This window comes from Oryza glaberrima, chromosome 4 (genome assembly GCF_000147395.1).
Source record: "Oryza glaberrima chromosome 4, OglaRS2, whole genome shotgun sequence".
Classification (NCBI taxonomy): Eukaryota; Viridiplantae; Streptophyta; class Magnoliopsida; order Poales; family Poaceae; genus Oryza; species Oryza glaberrima.
The window spans coordinates 17,004,805-17,025,267 of record NC_068329.1 but is presented as its reverse complement, the minus strand read 5'-3'; the positions used below and the strand labels follow the sequence as shown (position 1 = coordinate 17,025,267).

At 43.0% G+C, this 20,463-nt stretch overlaps 3 protein-coding genes and 1 pseudogene across 3 annotated transcripts; all 4 read left to right on the top strand.

Annotated features, from left to right (window-relative positions):
• Positions 1-1,050: 1,050 nt before the first annotated feature.
• On the top strand, positions 1,051-2,806 carry LOC127769496 (protein PYRICULARIA ORYZAE RESISTANCE 21). The gene is made up of 3 exons (XM_052295084.1): positions 1,051-1,216; positions 1,587-1,668; positions 1,805-2,806. The coding sequence occupies exons 2-3, from the start codon at positions 1,587-1,589 to the stop codon at positions 2,473-2,475; spliced, it is 753 nt and encodes a 250-aa protein (XP_052151044.1). The 5' UTR covers positions 1,051-1,216; the 3' UTR covers positions 2,476-2,806.
• Positions 2,807-10,135: 7,329 nt separating this feature from the next.
• On the top strand, positions 10,136-11,668 carry LOC127771766 (protein PYRICULARIA ORYZAE RESISTANCE 21-like). Its single transcript, XM_052297700.1, has 2 exons — positions 10,136-10,271; positions 10,550-11,668. The coding sequence occupies exons 1-2, from the start codon at positions 10,190-10,192 to the stop codon at positions 11,329-11,331; spliced, it is 864 nt and encodes a 287-aa protein (XP_052153660.1). The 5' UTR covers positions 10,136-10,189; the 3' UTR covers positions 11,332-11,668.
• A 3,246-nt stretch (positions 11,669-14,914) lies between these two features.
• Positions 14,915-16,716, top strand: LOC127771777 (protein PYRICULARIA ORYZAE RESISTANCE 21-like; annotated as a pseudogene).
• Positions 16,717-17,566: 850 nt separating this feature from the next.
• LOC127771944 (protein PYRICULARIA ORYZAE RESISTANCE 21-like) lies at positions 17,567-18,700 on the top strand. Its single transcript, XM_052297898.1, has 2 exons — positions 17,567-17,693; positions 17,836-18,700. Exons 1-2 carry the CDS (start codon positions 17,612-17,614, stop codon positions 18,492-18,494), a joined length of 741 nt encoding a protein of 246 aa, XP_052153858.1. The 5' UTR covers positions 17,567-17,611; the 3' UTR covers positions 18,495-18,700.
• Positions 18,701-20,463: the final 1,763 nt, after the last annotated feature.

The window sequence follows — 20,463 nt, the reverse complement described above, 5'->3', positions numbered from 1 at the left end:
GAGGTAAGAGGCTAAAATTGAAACTAGATAACTGAATGTTCTTATATTTTTCATAATAAAAATATAATTGCTCCTTTCATTTATTACTTATATCACAACATGTAGCCATATGAGCCAAAACTGTATTAGCCATATTTTAGCGAATAAGGCTCAATGCGATTCTGTGTCTGAGCTCTGGCCTGAAAATTCTTGTAACTTTATCTCACATATGGTGTGTGAGGAAGCTTCTCATGAGTAATATATTCCCTATTTTCCCGCAAAAAAAAACTTATATCACAACAAAAATGGAAAAGACCAACACTGAGTATTGTAGAAGCTAGTACTTTTGGCAAATGTGCCCGAAGATCCCCAAAACAGTTTGTGGCATAATTCAGAAGATTGTTAGCTCAGAAATCATTTCAGACTAGGATATTGCCGACACATCAGAGTTCTCGTGTAATCAAGAAGCAAGGAACTGTACAGTGCAGTGATGATATACAACTATAGGAGAGGACGAACTGATACTGACGGATGCTGTGTGTAAAATATCTCTGTAAAATCAGGAATATTGGGAGACTGATTGGATGATAGGTCTATACGGTCACAATCATCTCGTTAAACACACTTTTCATTAAAGAGGAATTACCAAATACAGTAATTGATTCGACGGTGCCGCGAGAAATGTGCTATATATAAATGCTCACCTATATTCGGGCAGATTAGTTAATTTCAGGAATTTTCCACAGAGAAAGCTAAATGAGTGCTAAATGAGTCGCATTGCGTACTACTACAAGGGTCCAAACAGAAATTGACATCTGAAATTAGCTTTTCTTAAGATAACAATGATATTTTTTTTATTGAAGCACAAGGTGTGCCTGAAATCGAATTCTGAAAGATATTCTTATTTTTCAGAGGAAAATGTACACTGGTACCATTCTGAAAGCTAATTGAGAGATGACAAGGCGTGAGAAGGACCAAACTGTCCTATATACATGTGGTCATTTTCCATCTCTTGCAATAGGTTATCAAGACCCCTCCTGAAACATGGACCGTCCAGATGCGATCCGACGGACGAAAAAAACCAATGGCAGAATATTTCAGGCTCTGGCATATCCAAACATAAATAAGTAACATAAGGTTCAGCTCTGCTCCATCCATGCATCGCCTCCATTATTCATGCTTCGATTCTCCATGCTTTCCTCTCCTGCTCATTGGTAACATTCGGCAAATTTGACAGGTGAGCTCAGTATTTTAAATCTTAATGTAGTACTTTGGTGTGCTAATCCTTGCTCTGTTCAAAAGAGAATTCTGGTTTCTTTGCTATTTTGAAAAGAGAATTTTCGTTACAGGACTTCAACTTCCATAATACTTTTTTTTATAATTAAGGCATGATATATATCTTCTTTCTGAATTCCACGGGAATTGCACTTTTTCCTGAGAAATTTGTAAAGAGCATGCCTGTTAATTGCAAGGGGCCCCTAACTCTGTTATGAGAAAAGAGAACTATATAAGATGCTCAATAAGCACCTCTTTTTTTTTTTTTTGTTAACTGACCAAAGCCTGTCTATCTGCATTTTTTTTTTGTTTTTTGTTTTTCTTGTGTGCAGATGGGTATATTGGTCATCTTGGTGGACCTGCAATGCTGCCGCTGCGATGCCAAGATCAGGAAGGTCCTGGGCTGCCTTGAAGGTATAATAAATTCTGCCCGAATCGTCCATGTTTGATTGAATTTTCAAGGCTAATCAGCAGTGTTCCTGCTCAATTGGGAGCAAAACCTCTGTTAAAAAGGGTGTGTTTGAATGAATATAATTGAATATGAACGCAGAGGAGTACTGCATCGAGAAGGTGGAGTACGACGTGAAGAACAACAGAGTGATCGTGCGCGGGAAGTTCGACCCGGAGAAGCTGTGCAAGAAGATCTGGTGCAAGGCCGGCAAGATCATCAAGGAGATCCTCATCGTCGACGTCTGGCCGCCGCCCTGCAAGCCTCCGCCGTGCGAGAAGCCTCCGGAGGACTGCAAGCCCAAGCCCTGCCATTGCTGCAGCTGCGAGGAGCCCAAGCCCAAGCCCAAGCCCAAGCCCTGCCACTGCGAGAAGCCCAAGCCCTGTCACTGCGAGAAGCCCAAGCCATGCGAGAAGCCGCCGCCGGAGAAGCCGCCGCCGAAGCCGGAGTGCAAGCTGGTGCCGTACCCTTACCCGGTGCCGTACCCGTACGCCGGGCAGTGGTGCTGCCCAAAGCCTGAGCCGCCGAAGCCGCCGCCGGAGCCACCGAAGGAGCCGGAGCCGCCGAAGCCGTGCGGGTGCTCGCACGCCTTCGTGTGCGTCTGCAAGCCGGCGCCGCCGCCGCCGCCGCCGTGCGGGTGCTCGGGGGGCCACGGGAACTGCGGCTGCGGCATCAGGCCGTGGCCGCCGCAGGTGTGGCCGCCGCCGCCCGTCTGCCCGCCGCCGCCGTGGTGCTACACCGAGGACAACGCCAACGCCTGCTCCATCATGTGATGGCCGGCCGGCGGCCGGCGTCGATCACGATCATCTCTGCTGCTTAATTTCCTTGCTTGCTACTACCTCTGCTCCTTTCCTTGCCTCGGAAATCGGAATAAATTAAACACGAGGCTGATCGATGTGTTTGTAATTAATCCATGGTGTTTGTGTTGTGGGCTGTATAATAATTAATTACAGTATGTTCATGTAAATTTGTTTGTTTGTTTGTTTATGTTGTTCGATATGTATAATTATGTACAATAATTAATCGTGGAGAGGCTCACTAAACTCATAAACTGTAGAGTATCTTGGCTGTAAAAGTGTGGCAATTTATCTTTTTCTTGTGTTAGCATTGGCTACAAATAGTTTTTGGCCGTCTTTTCTCTTCGTTTCTCCCCTTCTTTATGAGATTAATTGTGTGCTGACCTAGATCAAATTATAGCGCGCTGACCTAGTTTTATTGTAACTGCTCTTATGGATGTCTGCTAACACCATCAAACATGATTACCGTGGTATATTTGTCTTAATTACTACTAACTAGGACTACCTAGGGGCACCCTTGCATATGTTTTTTTTTCGAACGACCAGATAGATTTGAGTCATTTGACTAGCGTTATATTAATAGGAGGGAAAAAAAATACAAAGTACAAATATCCAACAGGCCGAGAAAAGAGAAAAAAAAACTGTATGTGCCTATGTGCAAACAAGATTGCACGAAGCTCTCCTCACTCCTCATGGCAACATTCTCCCAATGTGTTTAGCATCGAAAATACCCCACCAACCTCGTCTTGGATGTGACTGGTCATTTGGTGTATTGTCGCCTCCTTTTCCCTCTGAAGATTCTTACGTTCCATTCCTTCCAAATTTCCTAGGCGATGAGCAAGAAAAGAGATCTGAGCCCTTTTTGTTTAGTTACTTCCAAGTCGCTTGTTCCTTGTGTCCACCAATGCAAGAGGTTTCTACTGTCATTCCATTTCAGAATAAGCCAATTGAGAACTCCAAACCAGATTTACTTCGAAACCAGGCATTCGAACATAAGGTGGTCGACAGTTTCGAGATTCCGGATTAGCAGAGTTATTTGGTTTGAGAGTCACATTCCTACAACCAATAGAAAACCATCCTATGGACCATTTAGATAGTGTCCTAGTATTTGCTTTTATATTTGCTATAAATATTCTTCCTTTATTGTTTTTGGAGTTCACAAACTTAATAATCAAACTTTGTGATTTTTTAATTTCCATTAACGAATTCAAGGAACCACCTTTATCTCTCATCTTCATTGCACACTACTGATTTCTTTCATCCTTAGGGACATATGGTTGATACGGAGACTGTTTTTCTATCATTATCTAAAAAAAATCTAAGGGGCATATATATATTGTGTTTTCTCTCATTCATGCATTTCGCACTTTTCCCTATTCGTGAAATACCATTTCCCACATGAGTGCAATGTTTCTTCTAGACCTATTTTCGAAATAAATAAAATAAATAAATTCTCTACCTCCAACACTACTGTGGTTCAAAGATACCCTGTTTTTTTTTCTCTTAGCAGTAGACAGTCATAACGTAGGTTACCTATCTATGGGTAGGTTCGAAAGAGCAATATTATATATATAAAAAGAAAGCAAGTGATTACCAATCTGTGTCCATCCTTAACAAAAACATGCCCAGGTTCATGATCATGACTCATGAAAAATCATCATGCTCGATGAGAGCACAATTATTGATTTATTAAGGATCGATGTATGGATGGATAGGCTATGTAGGCTAGTGGTTGTGGTTGGCAAGCAGGCTGAGAGAGAGAGAGAGAGAGAGAGAGAGATGGAAGAGAAGAGCTTGCTATGTTTCAGACTTCAGATCAGTGTGGTGATGTGGTCCTAAGACAATATCCTGAACTTATTCAGGACCATACACAATATTTCCATCATATGTATCCATTTAATCCATGTGCATATATATCAAGCCAATGATGGTATGTATGGTCAGTTTGACAAGTGGTGTTGGATTTTAATTTGGACACTGTTGAGTTGAGGCACAAACCAATCCACCATGTACTAGTACTATACAAGGATCCTGAGCCCTATCATCTTTATCGTCATCTTGTGCGGTTCTTGCTTGGAAATTGCAATGAACGATCTAATTGTGTCATAACCGAAGCACAGTTGGCTGAATAACAGCTACATCCTAACTAATCCTATCTGTGGAGTAGGTAGCTCTCGCAATTTCCGTACAGGGATGTACAATAACTCTACTCCCTTTTGCGATTGCACGAGTACTTCAGTTGGTAGTTAGAAGCTAGAAAACACCTAATTTAAAGAGAAAAATGAAGGAATGCTTTTCTTTGGTTGGCTAAAGAGCACCGGCTGATTTGGAGTTTACAAAATGAGAAATGAAGGAATATTGAAGGATTCAATTAGCCCGGCAAGAAATTTCTAACAAAAATAGCTAACTTTTTAGTTCAGACTAACTGGAAAAGTAGCTATATTTTTATAACAGAGGAAATACATGATAGTAACATAAGTATATTAGATTTTCTAGAGCGGCACGGACAGTCCCTATCTTAGCTTTACCTTCCTTGACTTAGAAACTACCTGCATCGGTTCATCCACTGCATCCTTGATGGGACTGAAAATCACGTAAACATCACATGACACCCGAGATGTCACACAAGAAAAACAACCAACTTTAACGGTTAACCATGTTGACTTAAAAAAAACAGCCACACCAGTACAAAGAGAAGCGTCGGTTTTTATATTCATAAAATGTGTCGGGATTGTAGCGAGAAGACAAAAGGAGTATTTCTTTTCTCTTACAGAATAACTTTTTTTTAAAAAAAAAGAAAAGTATAACTACTAATTGTTGATATTGCTCTAGCTAGCATACATGTATGCTGCAGCACAGTACACACACATGGGTTAGCTGGCCCAACATCGCTGACAGTCAGTATTCGCTGAGCTTTCCTTCCTTTGTTCCTTCTGTCACCTCGTTTTCAGCCCTCGCCCAATCCGATCTCGACTCGCTACCAACTCGAGCAGCAGTACTCCGGCGATCAAGATGGATGCATCCGCCGGAGGAGAAGGCGCGGCTATCTGGGGTTGACGTCGAGCGCACAGGGACGCGAGAGGACCAATGCAACTCGCCCTCTGCATCGATGGGAACCTGCTGGTTTTTTGGATTTTGCATGTTATTGCATCTCTCTAGCTAGCTTGGCAAATGCACAAGAGGACAGCTATTTGATAGGCATGCCTACTCGATTAATTTGTCTGGGAATCTCTCGCGAGCTCTCCGTGCTGAAACTTTTTAGCACGATTCGATCGATCGTGCTGAAATTTTCTAGGGATGCAAGCGGGACGGACAAGTGGGTTTTTTACCGGCTTATCTCACTTCTAGTTTATTTTTCTCTTTTAAATTTTTAAATTTTGTACTAAAGAGCATGTAGCCTAGTGGTTATAGTGACTTGAGTAGTATCCCAAGGTCTTGAGTTCAAATCTCCTATGGAGCGAATTTCAGATTGGGTTATTTGCGGGGCTAAGTTCCACTGGTGGAGAAACCATCTTTGATCGGTCGACCCAAATCTACAATAGTCCCAAAACCAGGACTAAAAATCGGTTTATAAGAACAATTCTTCCTTCCTCTCTTCTTTGGAGAAACCATCTTTGATCGGTCGATCCAAATCTACAATAGTCCCAAAACCGGGACTAAAAATCAACTCTTCATTCCTCTCTTCTTTTTGGATCGAGTGGGCCGGCCGGGCGGTGCGGCGGCACGGCGGCGGCGCGCCGGGCCGCGCGGCGGGGCGGCGGCCGGCGCGGAGGGCCCTGGGGCGGCGGCCTGCATGGCAGCGGGTGGCGGCGCGCAGGACCGCACAGCGGCGGGCCGGCTGGCGCGGAGAGGAGGCAGCAGCGGCCGGCCGAGCGGCGCCTCTGTGGTTTCTTTTTTTTTCTTTAAGAATTTGTGATTTATTGCATGATCCTGTGATGTATTTGATTTGTGTGCGATGTGAACTTGTGATGTATTTGCGATGAATTTTGTAGAACTTGTGATGTAATTTGATTTGTGTAATTTTTTTTAGGATTTGCGATGTATTTGATTTATGTGTATAAGTAACTTAAAGATTTGGATGTTACTTTGATTTGGGATTTGGGGATATGCATGCCACTTGATTCAGGAGAAAAAAAAAAGAAAGAGGACCATCTGTACTGCTGTTATTCTCTCTTTAGTCCCGGTTGGTAACTCCAACCGGGACTAAAGATCCCTATATTTAGTCCCGGTTGGTGTTACCAACCGGGACTGAAGATCGATCTTTAGTCCCGGTTATTTCACCCGGGACTAAAGATAGCGATCTTTAGTCCCGGATTTGTAGTCCCGGTTGAACAACCGAGACTAAAAGGGGTGTTACGAACCGGGACTAAAAAACACTTCTCCACCAGTGTTCCCTATTTCAATGGCTGTATATATCCGGTTGGATGTAGAAGCCGGGTAAAAAATACCCTTCTCTAAAAAAAATGTAAGAAATAAACTAGCAATCGGGTTTTTATGCGAGTAGCGGGACTATCCACTCGCATCCCTAAAATTTTCTTCTACTCCCTCCTCAGTCGCTTAGATATTTTTCTCTAGTCAAATATTTTCAGGTTTGATCAGATTTATAGAAAAAAATATAATAATAATTCCAATACAAAACAAATATATTATGAAAATATATTCAATGTTAAATTTAATAAATTAATTTGATTTTATAGATATTGCTGAATTTTTCTATAATTTAGTTTAAATTTGACTATGAAAAAATGAAAGTTTTTTTTTCTTGTCCACGAATGGAGATGATCGGATCAGTAGCTGCCACGGCCACGAGCCCAAAGAGGCTACGACAGCTGCTTGATTGTCTGGATCCGAATATAAGATTTTATTTTTTTAATACAATCGGTAAGTCGCCAATTTTCATTTAATAGAGAAGAGGTAAACCATGAAAAAAAGTAAGCATTTATAAGTTTTGAGGCCACGGCCTTAGCAACCAAATAACAATTGCACTGTCAGCCAGGCAGCAAGATGCCTCACGCCCGCTAGGCTTCACATTTTTACTTTCTCCTTTATCTTAGAGAGTAAATTTAAGGCCGGCACCTTCTTGTGTTGGAAAGTCCTCCGGTTTCTCCCATTTAATATTTCCCATGCCACCAGTAAGGTTAGAGGGCGCAGTGCCTGGCACTCCTCTCGTGTTTACTGTAGCCTCGCACCACTCATATATCATCGAGGCCGGTTTCCAAATTAAGTGAAGGCCTTAGATGGTCGCAGGCCGTCCAACATGCAATTTCGTGCCGTTCGGCTAGCCTCTGATCACTAATCTATCCAAAGTCCAAACTCTATTTTGGAGGATCAATCAGGTAAAGTCTTGCACTAGCGTGGCGCCTAGGGCTTTTTACACCAGAACTGAACGCTTGCATTTGCAACACTCGACAGATTTTAATAACTGTTATTATTCTCAGTCATTCACGAAATTTTGTTTTTTACTGGGTTATTAGTACTCCCTCAGTCCCAAAATAAGCGCAACCATGAGTTTCCGTGTCCAATTTTTATCTTCCGTCTTATTTGAAATTTTTTTATGATTAGTATTTTTATTGTTATTAGATTATAAAACATAAATACATATGTTTTTGCATTTTTTTAAAAAAATATTAAATAAGACGAACGATTAAAGTTGGACACGAAAACTCATATCTGCGCTTATTTTAGAACGGAGGGAGTAATTTACTTCGCCTTGTTTTCTTTTACAGAGGCCCAAGGAACAGAAAACCCGAGATGGGCCGAACCTTGGCGCATCAGCCCAAAGCGAGCGTGCAGCAGCTCAGCTCGCGGTCTGCGATGACGATGCTAGATTGGGTGGGCCACAGTCAATTAGGCCCAATATAGATTGTCAGTTAGCAAAAGTTAGAATTGGGCTATAAAACACTAGACCCGAACTAAACAAAAACGCATGTATGATGTTTATGTCACCAACGATTTTGCTACAGATTTTTTTTTAAAAAAATCAAATATAAGTACAATATAATTAATGTAATTATTTTGGAACTTGTAGTGCAAATACAACGATTCAACCACTTGAGATTGTTGTACTTCGTGGAGAAGACACCGGAGATGAAGCCGAATGTCATCCAACTTTGAAAAAAGAACTAACAAAAAATTCGTCACCAAACGAGACAGCGAACTCGCGACTGCGCGAGAGTTCGCTTTCCCCCTCAAGCGATTTCGTGCGAGCTAGGAATGCTATCATGTTGCCTTTTTTTTTTTAATTACACAGTACAACGTAGGCACTCACAACGCATGTACACTTATCTCTATGAAGACACGCATGCGAACCCTACGCCTATGAAAACTGGGCCGGCCATCCTGGCATGTACACTCACCCCTATATGAAGGCACGCACGCACGCACGCGAACCCTACCCCTATGAAGATTGGGCCGGCCATCCTGGAGATTGATGAAGTCACCATAGACACATCGCTATCGACAGGTACGTCGCCTACCACTGAAAGCACATAGCCGTTAAATCCTGAAAAATTCGCTCACATGGGGAGTTAAACCCAAGATATGCTACTGAGACTCTTGTAACCACTAGGCTATAAGTCCTCTCGCCTATCATGTTGCCAACTTGCTTGCTCTGCCATGCATCGTACTCACTCCGATTTATATTATAAGACGTTTGATTTTTTTTCTTAGTTAAATTCCTTTAGATTTGACTAAATTAATAAAAAAATAGCAGCATTTAAAACACTAAATTAGTTTCATCGAATACATTTTCAATATGCTTTTTTATTGGAAATGTTAGTATTTTTTAAAAAAAATTTGGTCAAATTTAAAGAAAGTTCGATTAGGAAAAAAATCAAATGACTTATAATACGAAATGGGGAGGGAGTATATATTTTGATAATATATTTGACATGCAAGAATGCCTTTTACGTCTTGCTGTCGCGGCCATAGATACGCGTACTGACGGAAGAAAAGCTACGACCTCAGGTCACGGCTGTGACAGCTTGCGCCAGTTTGGTTCGGAACAATTTGAGAGGATTAGGGGTAGAATCGCTTAAGATTGGGGAAGAACAGAGAGAAGCAGAGGGTTATGGGGATCTTTGTAGTTCTCGGGAGTTAAATTATACTCCCTCCTTCCGTTTGACGCTGTTGACTTTTTTAAACATGTTTAATCATTCATCTTATTTGAAAATTTTTGTGAAATATGGAAAACTATATGTATACATAAAAATATATTTAACAATGAATCAAATGATAGAAAAGGAATTAATAATTACTTAATTTTTTTAATAAGACAAACGGTTAAACATATTTGAAAAGTCAACGGCGTCAAAACATTTAGAGATGGAGGTAGTACTACCAGTTTTCATAGTTAAAGCTGTCAATATATTCAGTATTGCGATCGAGTGATAGGAATCAGATTGGACATATAATCGAGGGAGTCCAACCAGACTTCTTTTCCACATTATTTTTCAAATATATACATGGCCCCACAACCGGCCCAACAGAACACCACATACTCACACTCTGCCTAGTAAAGTCTAACAATGGTCCTCCGACAACGAATATCATGAACAGAGCATGACACCTCAGCATTTTTTACCTTTCCTCTTCGTCTCCGCACGCGCGGACCCAATACATAAAGCTTTACTCACATCCGCTGCTCCCCATCGCGCCCCCATTCTCTTTCGCCTCCGGTGGCAGATCGACGATGGGTATACTGGTCATCTCGGCCGACCTGAAATGCTGCCGCTGCAAGGAGAAGCTCTCCAAAATCCTCTGTAGCCTGAGAGGTAAGTGCAAATTTATAAATTCTGCTTTTATTTCCGAATTCAACTGCAAATATATATGGACTATGATCCATAGCTAGCTTGCTAGCTTAATTATGTTTTCTGTCTCCCCCAATGCATTGTAAATAAGAGAAATTTTGTGGTACTCGAAAGAGTATAGGTACAAAGTTTTACATAGAAAACATGATAGCTCATTATACTTTTTTTAAGTATTGTAAAATTATGATGTAAATAATGTTGTTTTCTTGTTTTGTTTGATGTGTGATCTGTTGCGCGTGCAGACAAGTATGGCATCGAGAAGACGGAGTACGAGGACAAGGACGACAGGGTGATCGTCCGCGGCAACTTCCCCACCGACAAGCTCCGCAGCGTCATCTGGTGCAAGGCCGGCCGCAAGCTCATCCGGGACATCACCGTCGTTGACGTATGGCCGCCGCCGCCGCCGCCGCCGAAGAAGCCGGAGACAGCTGGTGGCACTACTCCTGCTCCCGCCGTTGCGAATCCTCCGCCCGCCGCAACGGTCGCCGCTACGCCGCCCAAAGTTGATGGCGCCGGTAATAAGGGGGAGAAGCAGCCGAAGACGACGACGCCACCGCCGCCGCCGCCGCCGGTGCCGCTGCCGTACCCGTGGCCGCCGTGCTACTACCCCCCGATGCAGCATTGCCAGACCTCCTCCACTACGTGGACGGGGAGCTGCCCGACGCAGTGCCACTGCTGCCCCAAGCCGCCGCCGCCGGAGACGAAGACGAAGGCGTGCGAGTACTGCTCGCGCGACCACTGCCACGGCGGCTGCAAGATCACCCCGCCGCCGCCGCCGCCGAGCCGATGCGGCGGCTGTGACCACGCGGACTGTGGCGGCTGGTGCGGCGGCCAGCCGCCGATCAACTGCCCGCCGCCGCCGCCGCCGAGCCGGTGCGGCGGCTGTGGCCACGGCGACTGTGGCGGCTGGTGCGGCGGCCACAGGCCGCCGATCAACTGCCCGGCGCCGCCGCCGCCGTGCTGCCAGCAGCAGCCGTGGGGCGGAGGCTGTCAGTACGACGAGAACGCGTGCTCCGTCATGTGATTTTTGAGCGGTAATTAATTTGCCTCGGAAATCGGAATGAATAAATTAACGCACGACGTTGATGTTAATCCGGCGTTGTGTCCGTGGCGCTCTGTGGTGTGTAAATCTAAGTGAGTTGAATATCATTACAACACATTCATTATTAGTATTGTGGCAGCCAACTGCCTACAAGAATAATGTTTGTGCATAAAAATTAAAACCATGTAGTTTCTTGTCTATATTTGACATGTGTAATTAGTTTGTTCTGTATGTTTGGCACGTATATGTAATTTGTTTTGTCTATAATTGACATATTTCATATGTAATTAAAGTCGAATATAATTATCTCTTTTCTCTATTTCTTCTTTTGGACTCTAAACATCAGCCCTTATGCTACGTTATATTTAGACTTTGAGGAGCTTGAGATCTTAAAAAGCAACTATTTGGAATATGAAAAGGTTGTGTTTCCTATATTCTGTTTTTTTCTTACGTCACTATATATTCTTATAATTTGGATCTGTTTGGCAGGGCTCTAGCTTTCAACACCATATCTCTTAATTCCGGAGCTGAATCAAACACTTTCAACTCAACCTAAAATGAGAATGAAGCTGGGTAAAATGATCTGAAAAAATGAACTAGAAGAGTGGAGCTGTGTTCGGGTCTCTTCATAATTTCACTCTAGACTTTGTTCTTGGAGTTAAATTTAAGAATTGCAGCCTTATCAAATAAACCTAAGAATCTAAATTCTTTGGAGAGCCCAAAATTGTAGAAGTTGTAGTTGCTACAGTCTCTTAAACATTGCCTTACTAACTGGTCAACCATTTCTCATTGGCACATATATTTACCAGTGCAACTACATATATACTATATCTGTGTGTCCTTTTTATTTTAATTAAATTATAATAAAATCGATTCTAGAAAAGGCTAACGAATTGTACAAAAATCAACTTGCTAGATATGAATTCATTTTGAGTAAAAACAACTGGCGCATTCCGAGCAATTTTGTACTGCTCCCACTAAATGAGCTTTATATATCCCTTATCAAAAACTACAGAGATTTAATTTAGCCGTACAGCAATGCATACTCTCCAAACTCCACCCAATCTCCACTAACAGATAGCAGCTTTGTTTAACAGTAGGTAAGGCATGCATAGAGTGGTTGATAACATCACAATGTCACATTGATCTGAACAAAACAAGGGCAGATTCAGAGAAAAGATCAGTCTGAAACAACAAGTGGATCACCAAATGGTTGTCCATCCTACTTTATGTTTAAACCTAGATTAGGACTAATCATCAGTCATGAGGATCAATTCGCAAATGCCTAATTATGCTAGGACCGATGGACAGATAATCTCTACATTGTGTAGGTTAGTGGTGGCCAGGTCGATCAGTAGCGGGCAAGCTAAGATCAAACCAAATTAAACACACTGCATAGTGTCGTCATTTTGAGGGTAACTAGTGTTTATTTTGGACCCACACTACTTTTAGTTGCTGATATATGCCTCAACTCCAATCATGCGAGCACTATATGTATGAATGATTAGTAGGTAAGTAAGAGTTCTTCGGTGTGATGCATGCTTGGATTGACAATTATATTTTTTAGACTAATTATATTATTCAGTCTTTCTCTAACTGTACAGATGGAATACTGACCGGGATGCAACTATATATATGTAGGAAAGTCCGAGTGGGTGATGGTCCAATGGAAGGGTTAGTGCATAGCATCTATGAAACACACCTAGGACAAACAACTTTCTGACATGCTACAGGTTGGCGTCTGGGTTAGAAAATTTCGAAAGCACATCTATCTTGATGTCTTAACAAATTAATTCATGTTTGAGTTATATATGTATGGATTGGGTGCACCAGAAGCACTACCAACAACAGAGATCTAAGATACTAACGCGCATGCTGCAATTTGTGAGACCTAAGCAACAAAGTCGAACCGAATTTTATTTCAACTTTGCTAACTAACTGATGAAGGCTATTAATTTGATCCAACTATATTGAGCACATGGACTGCAGGAAGAAAGGAAGCTGCATGAGCTATATAGAAAGAAGGGGAGGCCTAGCTACAAGAGAAAATTATCTTTATAGTGATGCAATCCTCGCCAAGTCCGAAATGCCTTTGGCTGGGAAACTGTTTTGATCTCTCGAGAAAATGTCTCCTTGTTTGTTTAAAAACCATTCAAATAGTTAGAAACAACATTTAAAAAATTGACAACATATCTATATAGCAATGTATAAAATTATAGGTGCAAATTCAACTTACACATTAAGATATATAAAAAATGATAAATTTAGCATATGAATAGTAGTGATACTATTATACCTGAATTTATCTTTTTTCTCTCAATATATAGGTCAAAATTGAACACGATTTTCGGTGGAGTGATAGATATCGCTGCACTCTATATTGTCAATGTTTTTCAAAATAATTTATAACTATTTGCGTTGAGTTAAAAAAAAGTACACGAAGGGACATCTCCTTGAAGGGTTGGCTGCTAGTCTGCGCCTTAATGGTCGATGCTCTCTTTGAACATGACATACCCAGAGCTTTTTGAAAAGAGGAAAATGATCTAGGAAAGACTACACTATGCATCGAAGCTCGAAAACATTAGCCATTCACAAAATTCAACAAAAATAGTTAACATTTATGTCAATATTGCAACCTTCGATAATCATATTATCACATTCTAAAGCCAGGGTGGCTTGCCTTACTACACATTCCTAGTGTGTCAATAAGCTAACCATTTTATCCATGTCATTGTTCTGCCCTCCTCCAAGCTTGTGCTTGGTTGTTAATTAGTACCACCATCACCACCTCTAACTCCAATCTATCGCTAGTCCGATATATGTGGTGCCCTAAAACACCTAATGAGTTCCACCAAGTATGAAGCAATTAATACAAAGGACGTATACTCGGTGGCATGAGCTAACTAGAGACTAGGGAATCTAAACAAGGGAAAAGGGAAGGAAGATAACAAAAAAAAAAGTAAGTGGGCGATTCATAGTGCCAATGCGCGGTAGAGGGAGGTGGTGCATGGGAGCCCTGGACAACGATGGCTGAAGGGTCATGGAGGAGAGTGGGAAGGCTAGTGTAGGGTTAGAGTCTATAGAGCTACATGACCATTAATTAGAGCAACCCAAGCTATCGAAAAGTGGTTTACATTCAAGAAAAATAGAGTAGTTAGCAAATATATTATGAAAAAGAATAGTTGAATGCATGATTGCTAACTAATTTCATAGAAACACTTATTTTATTAGCGAATTCATGATAGCCAATAACATGCCACGTTCAATGTTGCGTGAGTTCCACTACTGATAACGTAAATCGACTGCGTAAGCCGATATACGTAGCTAGATATCTGGGAAGGTCGATTTTACGATTTCTCGCAGCGAAAAGCTATCTTGCATGATTCGCACCAAACAAAGTTATCAAGAAAAAATCAATCTTGAGAAAAATACATATAACTACAAGAAAACCATTAGCCAACTAGAAGATTAAGAACCCAAAGAGGACAAGGCGTGACAAGGACCAAACTGTCCTATATACCAACCTGCAGTCCCTTTTCCATCTCTTTGCTGTCGGCACCGCAGAGACGCGATCGGACGGTCGAGAGAAACACGACTTCAGCCTTGTGAGAGCCCTCATACGAATATTACCCCGAAAAACAGCATAAGTAACGGCAATAGGGTTCAGTTCTGCTGCTCCATCTCCTCCATTTCTAACTAACCAGCTTTCTCTCTTCCTAGCTTGCTCCCCTGCTCGATCACTGGCAGTGACTGATCACAATGGCTATACTCGTGATCACGGTTAACATGCAATGCTGCCGCTGCAAAGAGAAGATCGACAAGATCCTCAACTGCCTGAGATGTATATATGCACCTAACTTGATTCTTCTTTTTAATTTCGGTTTCTGAAACTGCAACTCTGCAAACTAAGAGCAAGAGTTTCTGAATTCTTTTTCTGAATGTACGTACATGTGTTGATTTGTCTGTCTGATCGATGGATGATTCGATGCAGGTAAGCATTGCATCGAGAAGATCGAGTACGAGGGCGAGAAGGTGATCGTCCGGGGAGGCTTCTGCGCGGAGGAGCTCCGCAAGTGCATCTGGCGCAAGGCCGGATGCAAGGTCATCGTCAGCATCGTCATCGTCGAGGTGTGGCCGCCGCCAAAGCCGAAGCCGGTGGAGGTCAACGTCAGCGTCAAGACCGAGGTCACCGCGGAGGCCAAGGCCGCCGCCGAGGCGGCCGCCAGGGCCGCCGTCGCCGTCGTCATCAAGGAGAGGGGGCTGCAGCAGCACTGCGGCGGCAAGCCGCCGGGGTGCAAGATGGTGCCGTTCCCGTACCCGGTGCCATACCCCGTGCCCTGCAAGTGCTGCCCGCCACCGCCGCCGCCGCCATGCCCGCAGCGGCCCTGCTCGCCGCCGCCGTGCCCCCGGCCGCCGCCTCCATGCCCGCAGCGGTCCTGCTCGCCGCCGCCGTGCCCGCGGCCCTGCTCGCCGCCGCCGTGTCCGCGGCCGCCGTGCCCGCCGCCGCCGCAGCATTTCTGCCAGCAGCGGCACTGCTCGTCGCAGTGGGGCGGCAGCTGCAACTGCAACGTGAACGTCATGGTGTGCGAGCAGGAGGTTGGTCCATGCTCCGTCATGTGATCGATCGATCGATCGGACAGTACAGTCTGAATTGAAATCGGAATAAACGCCACACGCCGATGTTTATATATGGCGAAATTTGGTACGAGACATGCATCCTAGATTGATTTGTGGTATCTGATGTAGGGCGCTTTAGAAATGTGGTTTTGCCATAGCACACTCTGGATTTGGTGGTAATTTTCTAAAAAATAAGCCAGTTTGAACTCAACAAATTTGTTTGAATTCAGCTTTTTTTTCCAGTTTTTTTATTGAAATTTCCATTCTATCTCAATCGTCTACAAAAAAAAAATCTTCAATAAAGCTGGATTGAGCATGCAATTTGAAATGAGTGTAAAAGCATCCTTTTTTGAAATTAAATTCTCTAGCAGTTGAAGCCAAAAATGATAAAATAATGGTCATAGTGTTTTTAGCAAATTATCACCAAACCGGAGTGTCCAATGGCAAAAGACAATGTTTCTGGAGTGTCTAAGGTAAATGGCCACAAATCTATGATGCATGTACTGTAGTAAATTTTACCATGTTTATTCTGGCATTGTTTGTGTGGACTGGTGGTGGTGGTGTGCTCTGTATACTGCGTGGAATATGGTCACAAAATCATACAGTGCCAGCTAGCCAAAACTGTGTACAAGAATCTTTGTGTTAAATCTTGTAATTTCTTGTCTATATATATTACATATGCATGCAATTGGTTGTGTAAATTTGACATGTATTTTGTCCAATGTGATGAATTATCAACCAATGCATCAATAAGAGGCAAGAGTACTTTAACTTCCTCATGCCATGGGGATTATTTGGAAGTCAAAAACCATAAAATTTATTTGTTAAGTTGTCAACAGTGCTAATTTACTTGAATTTTACTCGTGCTACAATAATCACATTGAAAATCCACAAAATCAGGCAAGCCTATATATGCTCTCCTCCCCTTCCCTTCGCCATTGTTTAAAAGAATTTCGAAGGATTACAATCCTTAAGAAAATTAAAGAAAATAAAGAGTACGATTAGACAATAACATGCCCGATTCAACATTGCATGAGTTCCACTGCTGATTACATTGGCAGATTACGTAGGTGATATGTAACTACATATATATCTGGGAGGTCAATTTCACGATCATGTGAGTTCCACTTGCTTTTGATTGCATAGGCCGATTATGTAGGCCGATATATGTAACTGTACATATATCTGGGAGATCAATTTTCACGATTGTGTGAGTTTCACGGTTGATTACATAGGCTGATTACGTAGGCCGATATACGTAACAACATACCTGGGAGGTCGATTTCATGATTTATTTTTTTTACAGTGAAAGCTATCTTGCATGATTTGCACTAAAAGAAAGTTCTCAACAAAAAGGATCAATTGTGAATAAAATATATGCAATAATAAAGAAAACCATCAGCCAACTATGAGAATGGAGATATAAGAAATTAAAGAGGACAGGGCGTGAAAAGGATCGAACTGTCCTATGTACCAACTGCAGTCCCTTTTCCATCTCTCTTTGCTGTCGGCACCGTAGAGGCACGATCGATCGGACGGACCAAACGCGAGGCCTTCAGCCTCAATAAATAACTCGATAGGGTTCAGCTCTGCTGCTCCATCATATCTCCTCCATAATTCTAACCACCATCTCGATCAAGCAACGATGGCTATACTTGTGATCACGGTGAACATGCAATGCTGCCGCTGCAAGGAGAAGATCGACAAGATCCTCAACTGCCTCAGATGTATACTACACACCCAACTTGATTCGATCTCCTTTTAATTTCTGTTTCTGAAACTGCATCTCTGCAAACTAAGATCAAGAGTTTCTGAATTCTTTTTCTGAATGTACCTGTGTTGATTTGTCTGTCTGTCTGATCGATGCAGGCAAGCATTGCATCGAGAAGATCGAGTACGAGGGCGAGAAGGTGATCGTCCGGGGGAGCTTCTGCGCGGAGGAGCTCCGCACGTGCATCTGGCGCAAGGCCGGATGCAAGATCATCGTCAGCATCGTCATCGTCGAGGTGTGGCCGCCGCCGCCGCCGGCGGTCACCGTCAATGTCAAGGCCGACGTCACCGCCACGGCCGTCGCCGCGGCGGAGGCGGCGGCGAAGGCCACCGCGGAGGCCTTCATCATGGTGGAGAGGGAGCACTGCAACAAGCAGCCGCCGGCGTGCAAGATGGTGCCGTACCCGTACCCGGTGCCCTACCCGGTGCCGTGCAAGCCTAAGCCGTGCTGCGGCGGCGACGGCTGCGGCGGCGGCTGCGTGCGTCCGCCGCCTCCACCGCCGCGGTGCAAGTGCGGCGGCCACGGCTGCGACGGCGGCTGCGTGCGTCCGCCGCCGCGGTGCAAGTGCGGCGTCGACGGCTGCGGCGGCGGCTGTTCAGGAGGACACGGCGGGGAATGCGGGGGCGGCGGCTGCAAGAAGCCCTGCTGTTCGCCGCCGCCGCCGCCGTGCCCGTGGCAGCCCGTCTGCCCGCCGCCGCCCTGCGGCGGCGGCGGCTACGTCGTCTATGAGCAGCCGGACGGATGCTCCGTCATGTGATCGAACAGCTGCCGTACGTGCCTCGGTAATCGGAATAATTAAACGCGTTAATTACTTATGTCTGGTGTGGTATTCTTTTCTTAATTAAATCATGTAATTTTATTAATTGTCTATATCACTACACATGTAATTTGTTGGGTGTATACAGTATACATGTATGTAATTTGTTGTCTATATTTGACATGTATATATTTTGCTCAACCAGTTCCAGCTAAGAGGCAAGAGTTATGCTGAAGCCAACAGCCCTAAAATTTATTTGCTAACGCGGGAAAAAGTGCTAAATTTACTTAAATTTTACTCAAACTACAATAGTTGCAAATAAAAATAAAATCAGGGGAGGGCAAGCTTATGCTCGATCACCTCCCCAGGCTCTCCCACCGCCACTTTTTTTAAGGGTTTCGATGGTTTACAATTCTATAGAAAGGGTTTTGACCCAAAAAAATCACCAGCCTGTGTAGTTTAGGATGGGGGTCTTTGGAAATTATTTTGCATTCACTTTTAATGAATATATGTCAATATGAATTATGTTCTAATACAATTACACTCATTATGTTCAGCTATGTCATATCTACTGATAGGGTCTCCAGTGAACCCGCTCGATTGGTCAGTTGCGATGTTGCTTGTGCTGCAACCGAGAATTCAATAATCCTGACTCTAGTGTTTTCCCTACTCCACTACTCATCCCATTAATATATATTTGGAGCAATTTTGAACTGAACCCACTCAAACGTGCTTAATTAATTTCCCCCCAACTCTTATTTTCAAACTGAAGAGGTTTGGCTATACAGAGCCAACACGTACACGCTCCAAACTCCACTCAATTTCCACTCAACATATATATAGCCATTTCATTTAACTATAGGGGAAGGCTGGCATAGTGTTGCTGTTAACCTCACATGCACTATTGACATGAATAAACCAGGGGCGGATTTAGAAAGTCCATCGATCCCTGAAACAAGAAATGGATTACATACCAGGCTAGCCAATTGTTAGTGATCAAAACCACCTACCTTTTTGTTGAGCCTAGCTAGCTAGATTAAATAATGACTTCCATGACTCATTCTACAGCCAATTAGAAACATTCTGTTAATGAAGGATGGATGAATTAGTTAGGTCGGTAGCTAGTATGAGGCTATCTCGTCCTTGCCTCTTGTCTGATTTCTTGGCTGGGGAACATATCAACCAACACACAGCGCATGTTGTCACCTTTTTTAGGGAATTTATAAACTGTGAAAAAAAGGAAGGGCATGCATGCCTGCCGCCAATCATGCTAGCACTAATCATTATTAGTAGCTGATTAGGAGTCCTGTATGATATGTGATGCTTGCATGCATTAATCAGTTGCGTAGCTAGGATTTATAGTAAAGGTGGTCCATCTATATGTAATAGGTCAATTAGAAGGATGGTACATTATATAATTTTTATTATAGTATTAACTAGCATATATATATATATATACTATAGTTTTAATCTTGATTAAATTTTTAGGTGGTTCATGATCCACAGTGCCACCTATAGCTAGTTACGCCACATTAACCATTATAGTTGGTGATCAGCTATTCAGTCTTTTTCTCTAATAAATATGCAATGGTGACAGGGATGCGACTATATACCAATACCGTACGTGTTCAAGTGGATGACGTTGCACTAGCGATAAGGTTAATTAACACAGCATCAGTGAACAACCTCGGACAAAGAACATTTTACTCACATGCAACGGGTTAGTGCCTCTGAGTATTTTTTTTAAAAAAAAGTATTTTGATGTCTTAACAAAAATCAGCTCGATCGATCGGAGTTATGGATCCAGTGCACCCAAAACACTACCATAAGAAAATTTTAACTACTGTAGTGAGCAATGTTGCAAATTTTGCACATTTCTTCAAGATATATACGAACGGAGAGAGAGCTTGGTGAAGCAACGAGCATGTGCCTGCGATATACTTCGTATATGGTTGTGGCAGCAAATGAC